The sequence below is a fragment of the Stenella coeruleoalba genome, assembly GCF_951394435.1.
Source record: "Stenella coeruleoalba genome assembly, chromosome: 15".
NCBI classification, from domain to species: domain Eukaryota; kingdom Metazoa; phylum Chordata; class Mammalia; order Artiodactyla; family Delphinidae; genus Stenella; species Stenella coeruleoalba.
In genome coordinates this window covers 27432215-27449725 of record NC_137161.1, presented here as the reverse complement: position 1 = coordinate 27449725, position 17511 = coordinate 27432215, and the positions used below count along the sequence as shown (strand labels likewise).

The following is a 17511-nucleotide window of genomic DNA, read 5'->3' as shown; positions in this document are numbered from 1 at the left end:
GAGAGGGGTTTCAGAATCAATTACGAAGGGTGTTGATCCTGTAAATAGGAACTTCCGACAGCAATAATTTTCCATGCATGCTAAGCCTTTTGGCCATATTTTGTATGAGCGCTTGGCGCTCTCCCTCCCTCCTCCTCCCCCGTCTCCTACCCCAGACCCCCATCCCTTCCTCACCTCCAGCAGTATTACCTGTAAGGCAATTCAGGGATATTAAAGGGACTTTGGCCACTCACCAGTGCCTCTAGACCTTGTGATGGGGACGGGTTTGGGCGGGGGGCATCTGAGAGGCAGCCAGATTTTTTTCCACTCAATTTCCCTCCCTGTAGTCTGACCAGCCTGTAGCTGCCACCAGCAGTCACACAGTTCCAGGGGTCCCTTGACATCCACGAGGTCCCAGGCATCCTCAGTCCTAAACAGTCCTCAAATACTGGGGTTGCAAACTGAAAGGGTTCAAGACCCAGGTTAATAACATAAGGGAATGAAGCACGTCGCCCTAAGACATTAGGGGATGGTTGTGCCTGTGACTGACAGGAAACAGCGGGTCTCACCTTAAACAACTGCAATTCAAATTAACTGCACCTGCCAAACAAATATAACCGTGGGTCAGATTGGTCCCGACAGCCAGTTTACAACCCCTATATCCTTCCCCACTTCACCCTCTGCTGCTCTGGGTGTGGGGGTTCTGGCCAGCCCTAGTGGTCATACAAGCAGCAAGTACATGCATGCAAAAAGGTTGACTTTGGTCCAGCAGGCAACATTGTCCCAAAACAATGAGCTGCCCCTAGAGCCTGTGAGCTACCTGTCACCAAAACTGTTCAGGAAGACAGTGGACAATCAGTCCATCCTCCTTGCCAGTGGGCTTGGTGATCTTTCAAAATACAAATCCTGCCTTTGCCTTACTAAAAACTTCCCTGGGGACTACTAGCACCATGCCACTTAACTCCAACCCCCAGCACAGACCCACGGGGTGGGGGGAGGGGGCTGTGTGCTTTGAGGGCCCGATGCCAGGCTGGGGGCTTGGGAATGGAACTCCATCTCCCCTTGGGCCACCTTTCGGTTTTCTTCCTTTTGTAGGCAGTGCACTCAGCATTTTTTTTTTTTTTTTTTTTTGGCCACGCAGCACGGCTTGTGGGATCTTAGTTCCAGACCAGGGATCGAACCCAGATCGAACCTCGACAGCGAGAGCACAGAGTCCTAACCACTGGACTGCCAGGGAATTCCTTGCACTTTTAGAACCTGTCCATCTTTCCTTTCACACACCTCTGGACAGGCTGGCTGCATCCTGAGCTATGTGCCAGGTGTCTCCAGCAATGACAGCAGTGTGGAAATCCCCTACAAAGTTTCCAAAGCAGGTTTGAGGGGCCCAGACACCTGATGCCTTCCATAGCCATCCACCCGCAGTTCTCCGTAGCTACACACTGCCCCTGCTTCGCTGTTGTATCAATTACATTTGTTTCAGGTCCAGGGAACAGAACCCACTCTAGATCAACATTTTATAAACATCTAATATGTCATCTTGTGACCTTAAAGGGAACCAGCCCTAGCACGAAGCCCACACAGCCTAGACAGCAGAGCAGAGATGCAAAAGCCTGTGTCCCTGTTACCTGCAGCCCAGAGCACCTCAATTTGCATATCATCCAATCTGCTTTTCACAGCTCTCTCAAAGGAAGCCCTCCAGGATGCAACTCCGGCTCTCCTCTGCCCTGTCTGGCTGCTCTGTCCAGCATCTTTGCAGTCTCACCCTCCTATGCCCAAGGAAGGAACCCACTTCCTGTTCCTTCTTCTGTCGTGGTTTGTGCTCCTCAGGGTTCTCTCCCAGACTCCTCTTCTCACTGTGTATTCTCATGAGGAAATCTCATCACACCCATGGCTTCAGTTTTCACCCACATGCAGATGACTCGCAAATTTACATTTGTGATAAATGTAATGTAATTTACATTTACATTTTCATTTCTGACCTCCTCTCTGAGCCGCAAATCTGCCTGCAAACCACTGCCACATGGATATCCCAAAAGTACCATAGGCCAGCCCAAGTCTGAAGTCATGATTTGGTTCTCTCCTGCATCTGTCTTCCCTACACTTCCATCCAATCCATCAGGTTCTGTTTATTTTTCCTCTTCGTCTTCTCAGTCTCCACCCTAGTCCATAGCTACCATCAATCATCTCTTACCTGAACAACTGGACCAGCCTTCTCACTGGTCTCTCTGGATCCATTCTACCTCCACCACTTCCCTCCCTCTCTCCACAGTGACCACAGGGATCTTTTAAAAAATGCAGATCTGATCATGTAACTCCCATTCCCCTTCCCTGTTTGAATGCTTCAATGACTTCCTACTGTGTGTGGGGGGGGGGCGCGGGCGGAGAGGAACCAGCTTTCAAAGACCTACCTGATCTCTTTCCATCACTCCAGCTGAACCTTCAGCCATGAGCCCCTTTGCTCTTTGAGTTCCAGCCACCTCTGTTTAGCAATTTTGCTCCCTCCTACCACAGGGGCTTTGCATAAGCTGTTCTCACCACCAGTAACATACTCCATTTGCACTGCCATTACCACCACTGTTGACTAGTTATTGCCTTTTCATCCTTCATCTCTCAGCTGGATGATCACTTCCCCAAGGACCACATGATCTTGGTTCACAGCACTTACCGTCAATGCACACTTTCCCTTTAATCAGTGTGATTATTTGGTTATTCTCTGCCTCCCCCATTAGATTAAAGCTTCATGAGAAAGAGACTGACAGTGTCTTTTGCTTATCATTAAATTTCCTGGGTCTAGTGCAGTACCTAGCCAATAGCTGATAACCAGTAATTATTTTTTTAATGAACTACACACATTTAAGTCATAATAACGGTGGCTTATTCCTAAAAAAAAAGTCTTTGTCCCTCATAGCCATAGATGATTGGTTCAGATGTGAGCATCTGACTAGAACTTGGAAATTTCCTCTCTCCCTCTCTGAGTCATAAGACCTGTAACTTGAGAGCTGTGGCTCAGATTGCTAGCTACTTATCAGCATACATTCTCTCCCTCCTTATAAGAGAACTCCATTGTTAGCTGAGCACATTGCCACATTGAATGAAGACTACATATCCCAGTTGCCCTTGCAGCCAGTGGTGGCCATGTGACCAAATTCTGGTCAATGACATGCAAGGGAAAGTGTTATGTGGAACTTCTGAGACAGCGCCCTAAAAAGGAGGGGGTTATATCTTTGCCTTTCCATTTCTCCACCTTCTTCCAGGCTGGCACTTCAGCAGCAGTCCTGAACCAGGAGGTGATGCTGAGAATAAACACCTTACTCTAAAATGATGGAGTTGACAGAAAGGGCCTGTGCCCCTAGTGACGGTGGAGCAGTCACCCCAGCCCTGGACTTCCTACTTCCAGCTTCTCTTTCGTGAGAGGAAACACATTAGGGTGTTTTAAGCCTCTCTTGTCAGGCTTCTCTTACTAAAAGCCAAATATAATTCCTGTTGACAGCCACGTTCCTGTTATGGGGAGGTAGTCCCTTCGCCAAGCAACAGAAAGAAGTCTCTGAACCCACTTTCCCCTGAGGCCCAGCTTCACCCCACAGTCAAGGGCATAACCAAGTGTTCCATTTTCATTAAGCTAATTCACGTTGGCTTTCTTCACCTGCAAGCAAGGGTCTGGGCAAATACACTGAGACTAGTCTAGAAGTGCAAACACAGAGAGACCTTCGAGATCTATTATTAATTTAAAATGTAATCAAACAGCTCATATTTACTGAGCACTTACTGTGTGCTGGGCACTGTTCTAAGGACTTTACCTACATCACCTCTTTTCATTCTCTCAACAACGCTACAAATTAGGTGCCATTATGATGGCCATTTTGAAGGTTAAGAAACCAAGGCACAGACAGGGGCCTGGCCCAAGGTCACATGTCTAATAAGATGTGTGTAATTTTATTTTATTTTATTATTTTTTGCGGTACGCAGGCCTCTCACTGTTGTGGCCTCTCCCGTTGCGGAGCACAGCCTCCAGACGCACAGGCTCAGCAGCCATGGCTCACGGGCCTAGCCGCTCGGCGGCATGTAGGATCTTCCTGGACCGGGGCACGAACCCGTGTCCCCTGCATTGGCAGGCGGACTCTCAACCACTGCGCCACCAGGGAAGCCCGTAATTTTAACCCAGGCAAGGTGCAGAACTATTGGGGATGACCCATGAAATTCCCCCTTTGCCTTAGTTTTGGCTCCCCGGTAGCAAAGGCTTGAGTGCAAGTGGTTTATTTCGGAGGTGATTCCAGGAAGCAAGCTTGAGGGGGCAAGAAGAATGAGACAGAGGGTGTGCCAGGGGGGTTGTTGCTGGAGCAATGGGGCTGCATACTGCTATTCTCTGAGGAGGGTCCAGAAAGGTCCAAACGGTCTGGCACGCTTCTCACAATTTTCCACCTATGACAATGGAAGACTGGCTTTTATTCACCAGCTCCTGTCCCCATCAGCCAACACCCCTGGGAGACTCCCACAGGGATGGAAAATATGGAAGACACTGCAAGCTTGAGCTGGGAAGCCAGCGGTGCTAGGTGAGTCTGGGTTTGCATGGACCGTCCCACCACAACTTCAGTTGAAATCAAAGGTGGGCCAAGGGGCTGTGCCACTGACACCCAGGTCTTTGCTCTGCCCTTTCCTCATCGACAAAGCTCACATTTGTTCAGACATCCACCCATCACTTAACCCATTCGGGGCCTCAAAGGAGGCTGACCCCAGGGGTGTGGCTGACCGGTCTCCTCCAAGCCAATCACAGTCATCCCAGGGGAAGACAGGTTCCAGCACCCATACTTAAGCATCTCGGAACATGGTGTGTTCCTGGAGAATATTATTAATCCTGGGTAGTTATGTGATTCGAGCTAGCTCAGTCAGACCAAAGAGAAAAGCTTTAATTCCATCTCGCTATGGGAAAGGTTCTCTCTCTCTTCTCCTGGATGTGAACTGCTATAGACTGAATGTTTATGTCCCCCTAAAATTCATAGGTTGAAGACTAATATCCAACGTGATGGCATTTGGAGGTAGGACTTTGGGGAGGTGATTAGGTCATAAGGATGGAGCTCTCATGAATAGGATCAGTGCCCTTATAAGAAGAGACCCCAGAGAGCTCTCTCACCCCTTCCACTGTGTGAGAACACAGCAAGAAGATGGCCATCTATGAACCATGAAGTGGGCTCTCTCCAGATACCAAATCCGCCAGCACCTTGATCTCCGACTTCCAGCCTGTAGAATTGTGATAAATAAATGTTTGTTGTTTAAGCCAGCCAGTCTAAGGTATTTTGTTATAGCAGCCTGAGCTGACTGACAGGAACAAAGAAGGAGGCTGCCCCAGTTGGCACTGGCAGTCATCTTGTGATTATGACGAGAAGCAGTTAAAGTGTGAAGCCACCTCAAGACCCCAAGGAGAAACTCAGCAGGTACCAAAGCTGCAGAAGAAAAAGGCAAACTTTCTGCATAAAATAAGAACAGGAACTTAGTGATTGGTAGAGGGGAAAAAGAGGAGATGGAGGAGAAAACAGAAAGTGAGAATGGGACCAAGCAACATGGCAGAATTCTGTAAGCCAAGCTGTAGAAACGGACAAGAGCATTTTAGGGGTAGAGAAATATAAGATTTAATGCTCCTTTTGTGGCACAGAAATCCTTTCCTCTTTCCAAACACTCAGGGAAGTCCTCTGCATACCTGATTACCTGATGTATAAGATTCTTTGTCTAAAATGAAAGGGAAGGGGAAGAGTAGGGAGCCCAGGAGCAGAACGGGGAGAGCAGGTAACTAGGGTCTTTGGCTGCAAACCACAAACATGGACTCTGGCTGGTTTGGACAGAAAAGGCATTTATCGATGTCCTGCCCCTTATTCCCTCGGGCCACCTCTGAAGCAGGAAGCTTCCTCCGGGTCCTCAGGTGCTTGCTCAGTCCGAGTATAGAGCAGCCCATAAATGGCAAAGGCTTAACATCCCGAGGCCACCCTCAACCAGTGAGGGACAGGAGTCAGTGGATAAGCCCCCCTGTCGGTCAGAGGGATGATTCTGATGCATGATGCTCCCTCTCAGAGTCTCCAGCAAGAGTAAGCCCCACTTAACCACCATGTTAACCTGCTCATCAGAATCCCCTGTATTGGCATTTCTCCCTTCCCCAGTCCTTCCTGGGATCACTTCCTACAGCAGACTGTCTTCCAAAGGTGGTCACAACAATATCTCCCTTGTGGAAACAAGCTCTTTTAGAACCGTGCTACTCCTCCCATCAAGAGATGGAATCTCTGTACCTTCCCTTGAGCCTGGTGGGGGGTAGTGGTGGTGTTGTGACAGCTCCCACAAACAGAATGCCACAGAAATGATGCCAATATGACTTCCAAGACTAGACTGGAAAAGGCCATGAAACTTCTGCCAGGTTCTCTTGTGACACTCATTCTTGGAAGCCAGCTGCCATGCTATGAGCAAGCCCAGGGCACATGGAGAGGCCCCGTGGAGGTGTTCTGGCTGATAGGCAGGATGGTCCAATGCATGTGTAAGCGGAGTCACCTCCAGATGATTCCAGCCCCAGCCATCAAGTCACCCCCAGCTACTGAGTCACCTCCCAGCTGATGGCCCAGACGTTTCAGAGAAGAGACAACCAGTCCCCACTGTGCCCTGTCTGAATAACTGACCCACAGAATCTGTGAGGATAATAAAATGGTTGTTTTATGTCACTACATTTTGGATCAGTTTATGTTACAGTGATAATAACTAGAGCAGCTCCCAAATATAACTACCTGCACACAAGTCCTAGTCTCAGGGCCTACTTTTAGGAGAATTCAAACTAAAACAAAAGGATATTGTGTAGATCCCAGGATTTCTCCAGCTTCCAGTCCCAGGCTTACATTAGCCTCAGGGGAAGGTACCTCATCTTAATCCCAACACGAGGCTTAAATCTCCATCTCATTGGTTTAGGGACAAATGGGCCGATATAATAGAACCGCTGACTGGGCAGGTCTGCTTTCCCCTCAATTCTCCCCCTCCATGGGGTCTGCCCAAGAACCATACAGGAAAACTAGGTTGTAGCACCAGGCCTTGCCAGTTCTGTTCAGGGATCAGAGGCCATGAACTTCAGGGGAGGGTAAACCCTCTTGAGCACAGAGGTGGATGCCAGTTAAGCTAAGCCAATCAGGGTAATTCCACTCCCCTTGCCAGGGATTGGTTTAGGCATGGGTGAAATAATCTTGCCAATGAGACATGAGGAAAAGGCTCCTGGGCAGGGGGGTGGGCAGGTAGGGGATGGTCACTAAAGCTTTCTTCACTCTTAAAAAGAGGCACAAAGGGATGTCGATGTCCTAACTTCCACCTTTGAAAGCTGTTGTATGTGATGCTTGGAGCTACAGCTACCATCTTGGGACCATGAGAGGCAAGGCTGAGGATAAAAACCAGAATATGGAGGATGATGGTACAAAAAGCTGGAAAGAACCTGACATTGTTCAACTACCTCTTCACCAATCTTGGATATGTCTACCTCCAGACATCTTAATTATGTGAAAATACAAGTCTTCTTAATGCTTAAGCCATTTTGAGTTGAATCATAGGTCTCTCAATATACAGAATTTGTTGCCAGGAGTGGGGGTCTCACTGGGCATACCATGATGAGAGATTCAGGACAGATCTCCATTTTTCCATCCTAGAAGCTGTTCCCCCTGCCTCTTCCTACCTTCTGAAGTTAGGAAGTGGTTCTAAGAGGGACAATTTCCCTCTTGATGAAATTCTCTAATTCTCAATAATTCTGCGACTGAGGTGTGGGTGTTAGCTCTACATCCTGAAACAAAGTATGGTTTAGGTGCTCAGAGGGGTTATATTGTGGAACTGCAGAAAGAGAAAGGTTCAAGTCAAATTCATAATGGCCTCAGCATTCCAAGGTTTGCAAGAGATTAAAAACCCAACATGAATGATCTTCAACAGCAAAATGGGGTATTGCACAATTCACAGAGCACTTATTATGTGCTTCTTCCCAAATCACACTCAACAACTTTACCCCATTTTGCAGAGGCTTCAGAAAGTGTCCGCAACTGACCAGTGCAACAGCCACCCAGCCCGCGCCCAGGGATAACTTCTCTGGTTTTTCTCCAGCTGAGAAGGCGAGTATGCATTCCCCATGCATGTGACAACCAGGGTGAGAAGAACCACCAAACCAGACTTGCCTGTCTTCAGCCAGGTCTGGGGCTGTGCCACCTCCCCGCTTTTGCTCAAGCTGTTTAGCTGGAATATCCCTCCTATCTACCTTTTATTCAGCACGTTTTATATGCCTGGTACCTTTCTAAACGCTTTATGTGTTATTCTCATTTACTCTCCCTGGCAATTGAGAGAAGAAACCGAGGCACAAAGAAATTGAGTACCCCACCACACACACACACACACACACACACACACACACACACACACACGTCACACAGCTAGTTGGTGATGCAGCCAGGATTTAAATCCATGCCATTCAAGTGACTCCAGATCCTATACCCTAAACCATCACCTGCTTCTTCCCTCTCACTCTCCAGGACCAAGCCATTTTCCAATGTGAATACCACCCCTCCAGGGAACCTTTCCTGGTGCTCTCAGTCAACATGGCCTCTTCTTCAGCACTCTGGGTGTCTGTAATGAAACCAGTCACCTTACTTTTTTTTTTTTTTTGGCCTCACAGCGAAGCATGTAGGATCTTAGTTCCCTGACCAGGGATCGAACCCACGCCCCTTGCATTGGAACCGCAGAGTCTTAACCACTGGAAGGCCAGGAAAGTACCCCAGTCACCTTCCTTGATTACCACTATGTAAGCACTGATTTACCCCCAACCCTGCCCTCTATCAGCCATTATCTCTGAGTGTCCTCACAATCTCCTCACAACCATTTTACAGAAGGCTGATGCTCAGAGAGGTTGAGGAACTTGCCTGAGACCACACAGCTAGTGAGTGGCCAGATGGGATCTGAACCCAGGTCAATCTGTGCCAAAGCCGTAATGTTGCCATAGATGCTGATAAACACCTGAGATTTAAACCAGGAGCCTACCTTCCTCTGGCTCCAGAGGACACTGGGTGCTGAACCTGGGCTCAAGGGGATGGAGAGTTTTAAACAGAAGAGTGGGGATGGCAATCAGCATGTTTGGACCTAAGTCATCACCACCACCCCTTGCAGCTTTGATGTCCTCATCCGTAAGCAGGTGTTTAGTGGCCTGGGACTCTGAGCTCAGATAATCTGACTTTCATTTTCAGCGGCCCTATCTTAGACAAGTGCTTCAACAATCACACCTACTTCCTAGTGGCGCTGTGAGGATACAACGAGACTATTATTGTGGAACTCCAGGGCAGTGCCCACACACTGTCAACATGATTCCAAAGGCTCCTTGTTACAGTTACTTTTGCTGAACCGAGGCAACCAGCCGTGGGTAGAGAGAGCACTCTGGAGCCTGACTGCCTGGATTTGAACCCTGGTTCAGCCACTTACTAGCTCCATGATCTTGGGTAAATCACTTAAAAAAAAAAAAAAAAAAACCTCGCTGTGCCTCAGTTTCCTCATCTGTAAAATGGGAATAATAATCATACCTAGCTTGTAGGGTTGTTCTGAGGTTTAAATAAGTTAATGTACATGCAAAGTGTTTAGAACAGTGCCTGACACAGCACCAGATTCAGCAGATTCGTAGTATTTCGAATGTCATTGGTATTATCACCACCTCCACGACTATTACCGCTAGGGATCCAAAGGCTGGGCAGCCAAGAGCCAGGTTTTGCCGACTCACCCTCGCTGGGCAGGTCCAGCCCCCTCCAACCCGTGTCCCCGCCCCCGCCCCCGCCACCCGTGACCCTGAGTTAACCCCGAATTGTGCGCCACCCGCGCCCCTCCCGCCCCACGACCTGCAGACTCACCCTGAGTCAGCCTCCCCCGGCGCTTCCACTCCCGGGACGCCGCGCGGCAAAGGGGAGGCGGCGAGGCGCCCCCCAGCGGAGAGCCAGAGCTCCGCACGCGTCCCGCAACGCCGGGAGAGCCGAGCGAAGGTCCCGCAGGGGCGCTCGGGGTGGGCCAGACCACTGTGGGGCCAGGGGAGAGAGGCTCTGTGCGGCTGCGCCCCCCGCCACCCGTGCGGAATGGTACGGCCCGGCCGGGGTTAAAGACCTGAGAGTAGGCGGCGCGTCCCGAGACCGCGCAGGCGGCGGCGGCTGCGTGATGGGGCTCCGCGCGGGAGGAGCCCTGGGCAGAGCCGGAGCTGGCCGAGGGGCGCCCGAGGGAGCTGGGCAGAGCGGCGGCGCGCAGGGCGGCAGCATCCACTCGGGCTGTATCACCGCGGTGCACAACGTGCCTCTCAGCGTGCTCATCCGGCCGCTGCCTTCTGTGCTGGACCCAGCCAAGGTGCAGAGCCTCGTGGACACGATTCGGGTGAGGCCCCGGGGAAGCCGGCCGCTGGGAGGGCTTCAAAGGAGGGAGGTCGCGCTGGACGCGAGACGGGACTGGTTCAGTCTCAGCCGGAGCACGGCATTTGCTGTGTGACCTTGAGCAAGTGGCTGGGCCTCTCTGGGCCTCTATTTAGTCATTGAGCAGGGAGATTGGAGATGAATAAAATAACGATCCTGATTCCTATATAGTACCTGAAGTGGCCAGGAGCTGTTTTAAGTGCCTGAGCTTTTTCATGCCAACCCTATGAGGTAGATACTACTACTGTTCCTCTTACAGACGAGGAAATGAGACACAGAGGATTCAAGCACCTTGTCCAAGGTCAGGCACTTTAGAAAGTGGCACAGCCTGTCCCCCGTGCCCAGATGCATGGCCACCACCTTATCCTGAGATAACCTATGTGGTCACTTCAGGCAGTGGCAGTGGGATTGGGGGTGTCCTGGCTGCTGGGAGGGCCTTGTTTGAACTGGAACTGGGGAGGACAGAGTCAACTGCATCACAGAGAGGGTGCTCAAGAAGCCTGGGGTGATGCTGGCAGAAAATTTGGGGGAAGGAGGGGACATGTGTGTCAGGTTAGGCCTGCATGGCATCTTGTCCCCCTCCCCCAGACCCTTGGAAGGTGGCCATGTGTGACCTACCAAACACCTCTACTGCTAGCCCGATTGTCTTTCAGTCCTAGAGTTCACACTGCTGTTCCCACTGCCTGGAACTGCTTCCCAGGTAGCCACAGGGCTTGCTCCCTCGTTTGGGTCAGGTGCCCACCTCCCGTCAGCCCAGGCCTCTATAGCTCTCCCCCTAACCTGAGGTATTTCTCCTTGAAGCACTTATGTCCACCTGAGTTATATTCTACATTTGTTTGTGTTTTACTGTCTCTCCTCCCCGTCTCATGCGAACTCCACAGGAGCAGGGATTTTGTCCTGTCTTGACTGTTTCCATAACACTAGCACGGTGCCTGGCTGTCTGTGATGGATCTGGCCAGGGATGCACTCTCCCACTCCTGGGCCTTTGCACAAGCTTTTCCCCTGCCAGTAAAACTCGTTCATCTCTTTACTGTTTCTAACTCCTTCTTGCTCTTCCTGTCAGTGTCAGTGTCTTCCCTGACGGCCCCTGCTGGGTTAGGGGCTTCCTGTGGGCCCCCAGCCACCTGCATGCCCACCAGCATACCTCTGATACTACTGGCTTGTAATGGCCTCAGACACCTCAGTCTTCCAAGCCAGAACGATATGCTTTGTATTAGTTTTCAATGGCTACTGTAACAAACACCAGAAACGTAGTGGCTTAAAACAAAGACAGATTTTATTATTTTATAGTTCTATAGTTCAGAACCAAAATGGGTCTCGCTAGGCTCAAATCAAGGTATCAGTGGGGCTGCATTCTTTTCCGGAGGCTCTAGGGGAGAATCCATTTCCTTGTCTTTCCCAGCTTCTAGAGGCCGCCCACATTTTCAGCTCATGACCTCTCTCCTCCGTCTTCAAAGCCAGCAACATCAGACCTTCTCTTGTTCCTCTCTCTTCCACCTTTAAGGTCTCTGGTGATTGCATTTGGCCTGTCTGGATAACCCAGGATAATCTCCTCATCTCAAGATCCTTAACTTAATTCCATCTGCAAAGTTCCTATGCCACGTGAGTAACGTATTCACAGGCTCCAGGGATTAGGACATGGACATCTTTGGGGGCCGTTATTCTGCCCACCCATCGTCACACCCCTGGTGCCCAGCACAAGGCCTGCCTGGCACAGCTGCCTCTCTTTGCTGCTCCACTGCCGGGCAAGCTGCGCTCCGCGCCTCACTTGCATCAGCTCCCTGACTTCATTAGCAGCCTGTAGGGTGTCTGTTCCCATCTTGCAGATGAGGAACAATGCCCAGTGTCGAGGGTGCTTGCTTACCACCCCTGCCCACGCTCCCCCCACCCCCCGCCCCACCGCTCTGGGTAGGAGCTGAGATTCAAATTCAGGTGTGCCTGGTTCAAGAGCCCCAGCTTACAATTGCTGGGTCTTACTGCTTGAAAATCATTTCTAGGATAAATGGAATAATGAATCCATCGAAGCAGCCTAATAAGAGACCACCCGAGAGCCCGTGGTGGGAGGTCTTCTAGCAGCTCACACTTAATCCGGTCTCCCCCTACCCCATCCCTCCCTGCCCCAGCCTTTCCCTATATAGAGGACTACCCATTCTCCATCTAGATGCTCAGGCCCATAACAGGAAGTCAACTCATATTCTCCTCCTTCTCTTCTCCTCGCATTCACCCCTCCCCCGGGATCTTCCCCCTAAACATGTCCCAAACCTGGCTACCTCTCCCTGACCCCTCCATGCCTCCACCCAGGACAGCCACTTCTGGTGAATACCTGATGAGGCCTCGCCTCTGTCTTCCCTGCTTTTGCCTTTGTCCACTTCACCAAGCCTGCTTTCCCAGGACAACTTTCTAGAATGTTCTTCAGATCATGTCACCCTCCCCTGTTTAAAACACTCCAGGGCCTAAGAGGTATAAACTTTCAGTTATAAAGTAAATGAGTCATGGGTATGAAATGTACAGTGTGGGGAATATAGTCAATAACTATGTAGTGTCTTTGTGTAGTGACAGAGGATTAACTAGACTTAATCATGGTGATCGTTTTGAAATGTATAGAAATATCCAATCACTGTGTACCAGGAACTAACATAGTATTGTAGGTCAATTATATTTCAAAAACAAATAAACAAACAAACTCTTAGGAAAAGAGACCAGCTTTGTGATTGACTGGGGGGGGAGGGGGGTAAGGAGAGGGAGAAGTGTATGAAGGTGGTCAAAAGGCACTAACTTCTGGGCTTCCCTGGTGGCGCAGTGGTTGAGAGTCCGCCTGTCGATGCAGGGGACATGGGTTCCTGCCCCGGTCCGGGAAGATCCCACATGCCGCGGAGCGGCTAGGCCCGTGAGCCATGGCCGCAGAGCCTGTGTGTCCGGAGCCTGTGCTCCGCAACAGGAGAGGCCACAACAGTGAGAGGCCCACGTACCACCAAAAAAAAAAAAAAAAAAAAGGTACTAACTTCTGTTATAAGATAAATAAGCATCAGGGATGTAATGTACAACATGACAAACATAATGAACACTGCTGTACATTATATATGAAAGTTGTTGAGAGAGTAAAATCCTAAGCGTTTTCATCACAAGGAAAACATTTTTTTTCCATTTCTTTAATTTTGTATCTATATGAGATGACGGGCGTTCACTAAACTTACTGTAGTCATCACTTGATGATGTTTGTAGGTCAAATCATTATGTTGTGCACCTGAAGCTTATACAGTGCTGTATGTCGATTATATCTCAATAAAACTAGAAGAAAAAAATAAGATAAATGAAACGCTCCAGGGCCTACCCCCTGCTACCCTTCTGACCTCTTCTACTTCTCAATCCCCCGAGTCCACTCTGATCACACTGGCCTCCTTGCCATTGCCTGCAATACAGTGAGCCTGTTCTGGCCTCAGACCTTTTGCATTTGCTGTTCACTCTGCCTGGAATGCCCTTCCCACGGCTCATACACAGTGTGTGTTATTGATCACGTTCCATGTGCCAGGTGTTGTTTGAAGCAGTTTATGTCTATTAACTCACTAAACCCAACAGTTCTATGAGGCGGGTGTGTCATCTTCATCCCCATTTGATGGGTCGGGCAACTGAGGCACAAATATGAATTGCCAAAGGTCACAGAGCAAGTAAGTGGCAGACCTGAGATTTGAACCTGGCAGTCAGGCTCTTTCTTTAAATGACTCCACCTCTCTGTCTTCCCCAGGGGACTTCTCTGTGTTCAGGTCTCTGCTCCACTGTCAACTCTGAGAGGCCTTGTGGACCCCCATCCCTGTCATGTCAACCTGCGTTATTGTCTTCATAGCATTTATCACTCCAACATTCACTTCTCCATTCCATCAGCCCCACTAGACCAAAGTCCCGTGAAGGCAGGGGCTGTGTCTGTACCTTATTCCCAGAGTCTAGAACAGTGACAGATAATATACATGTGGTCTGATGAATGGTTAACAACCTGGGTGGGGGAGCCCTGATTTGTAGCATCTGCCCACTTCCCTGGTGTAAATACTCTCACTGTGGCTGATTTTCATGGTACCAAGGTTTTGTCAACCAACTCACAGTTGCCTCTGTGTAACAGTTGCCTCTCACGAGCCAGCACGAGCCAGCGTGAGCACCTGGAGGAGCTCAGCCCAGGTTAATAAAGTCTGCTTTGCAAACTGTCCGGCACTGTGCCACACTCATTCACCTTGCACCCTCTTCTCTCCAGGAGGATCCAGACAGCGTGCCCCCCATCGACGTCCTCTGGATCAAAGGGGCTCAGGGTGGTGACTACTTCTACTCCTTTGGGGGCTGCCACCGCTATGCAGCCTACCAGCAGCTGCAGCGAGAGACCATCCCTGCCAAGCTTGTCCAGTCCACCCTCTCGGACCTGAGGGTGTACCTGGGTGCTTCCACGCCGGACTTGCAGTAACAGCCTCCTTGGCACCTACCACCGCTGCCACGAGCCCAGAAGACGCACCTGGCCTCCAGTGGGCTGAACCATGCAAAGGTGTAGCAGGGGTGCATTCTCTTTGTGCCTGGGGGGCAGGTCTAACTCGAAGCACCCTCTTTCTTAGCTGCAAGACCTTGGACTCATGACTGAACAGTGTGGGAGCCCCACTTCCCACCTCGGGGAAAATGGGTCATGTGTTTGCTCTTGAGGGATTATTGAGAGGGTGAAATGAGAAAGGAGATGGGTTTGGAGAGCCACCTGCTGCTGGCTCCAGATTCCCAAGGACAAGGATCCTTTTGCATTTCTGTCTCTATATATCATATCGTGTGAATACATTCATCTGCAAGTAAAGGAAAGCCTAGGTTCCAGTGGCTTAAACACAGAGAAGTTTGTTTTTCCACATAGCATGAATTCTGGAGACAGTTGGCTAATGGTATTGGTTTAACAACTCAGCAAAGTTATGGCACACGTCTCTGTGATCCTTTTGGCTTTTCCCACATTGCACGTCACTTCATGGTCACAGGATGGCTGCTGTACCTCCAGCAATCATGACTGTGTTCAAGGAAGAACAGAGTTGGGGAGGAAGAAGGGCCCAGCCAGCTGGATCTGTCAACTTCTATCATAAAATCAGGCCTTTTTCAGAGGCCTGTTTCCTGCTCTCTTCCCCTGTGTATTTCTACTTAGGTCTCCTTGGCCCAAACCAGGTACAGTTGCCACCCCTAGCTGCAAAGAAAGCTAAGACGGCAGGAACACAGCTGTCACAGTTTAGTAAATCAATCATATCCCATCTCCTAGAACTGGCACACTGCCTCCTAAATAATATTGGAATCCCATTAGCAAGAGAGAAGTGAGGAATGGTGTATCAGTTAGCCGTTGCTGTGCAACAAACCATTCCAGAACTTGGCAGCTAAAAACAAGTTTATTTGCCTAAAATTCTTTGGGTTGGCAATTTGGGCTGGGCTCATCTGGGCAGTTCTGCTGATCTTGCTTGGGGTCACTCATGGAGTTGTATGCAATCAGCTGTCACCCCAGATGGGGCTGGATGGTCTCGGATAGCCTGACTCACTTGTCTGGCAGTAGGTAGGCTATTGGCTGGGTGACTTGGTTCTCCTCCATGTGTCCTCTCCAGCAGGTTAGTTCAGGCTTATTTTCATGATATCATCAGGGCTCAAAGAGAGAGGGAGAGGGAGAGGGAGGGAGGTGTGTGTGTGTGTGGAGGGAGGGTAAGAGGAAGGGGGAGAGAAAGGAGAAGCTCCAAGGCTTTTTTGAGTTTTAGGTCAGAATTGGTACAACGTCACTTCTGCTAAGTCCTTCTGGTCAGAGCAAATCAAAAGTTTGGCTTAGATTCAAGGGCTGGGGAAACAGACTACACCTCTGGGAGAAACTACAAAGGATTCGTGGCATTTTTCTCCACCTATCACAGATGACTTTGGATAAGCAAATAACAGTGTTTCTTTCTCACTGTTCCTTTCTCTCCTGTACAGATCCTTGCTCTGTCCAGGCTGAGGTCACTAAGACACTAGACGCTGTCCTGGCCCTGCAGAGGGAAGGAAGTGATGGGGCAGTGGGTGGTCTCTCCCAGGGCTGGGCCCACTCTAGGAGGGGCATCTCTCATCATCTGTACTGGTGGGTTAGGGGGAATGGGTAGGCGAGGTGGGATGTTCCAAAGGGACTTCTGAAATCCAGAGTCCTGGGGGGAAGGGAAGAGATAGAGGAAGGGTGCAGAGTGAGGTGGGCCTTGCTCTCACTGCCCTGCTAAGGGAACTAGGTCACTTGCTGTTTTCAAGCTTCAGTTTCTCCTGCTCAGTAATAAAGACAACAGCTTTCCCACCCATTCTCTGTCCCAGGGAAAGATGACTGAGATGACCAATAGAATTTAAAAGGTATGTAGTCATAAACGCAGTGTGATATCCTGGATTGGATCTTGAAAAAACAACAACAAAAGGACCTTAATGGAAAAACTGGAAATCTGAATGAGGTCTGGATTTTAGATAATTTTACGAATGTTGACATTGGGGTAGGCTGGGTGCAGAGTGTATGGGAACTATCTGTACTATATTTGCAACTTTTCTGTAAATTGAAAATCATTCCCAAATAAAAGTTTATTTAATAAAAAGGGAGGCATAATTGCTTTAGACCAATGGTTCAGGTTCTCAAACGGGTTTGCTAAGCACAGATGGCTGGACCATACCCCCAGAGTTGCTGATTCAGAAGTTCTGGGATGGAGCCTGAGAATTTGCTTTCCTGCCAAATTCCCAGGTGGTGCTGATGCTGCTGTTCAGGGACCACAAGGTGAGAACCACTGATCTAGATGGCATCAATTATTTTCTAATACGGTGACAGCCCCCTTCGCCTCCAATGGAGAAGAAAGAGCTGGGTCCCAGGAGATCCTCGTTCTGGAACCAGCTTGTGCACCAATTCCATGTGAAATTGGACAGGCCCTTCCCTGGCGCTTTTTCCAAGCTGTCTAATGGACTTTACCCCTGAGGTTTGTAGTGAGGGTGAGGAAGCTGAGGGCATGCTTTGTAAGCCGCTGTCATGAGGTGCCACTGTTTCATGTAAGACACCTGCACCCACTGAGGTAGAGTAGCACAGTGGTTACCCCTTCTTGAAAGGACTTTCCCTTCATACAGATAAGGCCCA

General features: G+C 49.7%; 1 protein-coding gene across 1 annotated transcript; it reads left to right on the top strand.

Annotated features, from left to right (window-relative positions):
• Window positions 1-10144: 10144 nt before the first annotated feature.
• SRXN1 (sulfiredoxin 1) lies at window positions 10145-16957 on the top strand. Its single transcript, XM_079945534.1, has 2 exons — window positions 10145-10368; window positions 14644-16957. The coding sequence occupies exons 1-2, from the start codon at window positions 10159-10161 to the stop codon at window positions 14845-14847; spliced, it is 414 nt and encodes a 137-aa protein (XP_079801660.1). The 5' UTR covers window positions 10145-10158; the 3' UTR covers window positions 14848-16957.
• Window positions 16958-17511: the final 554 nt, after the last annotated feature.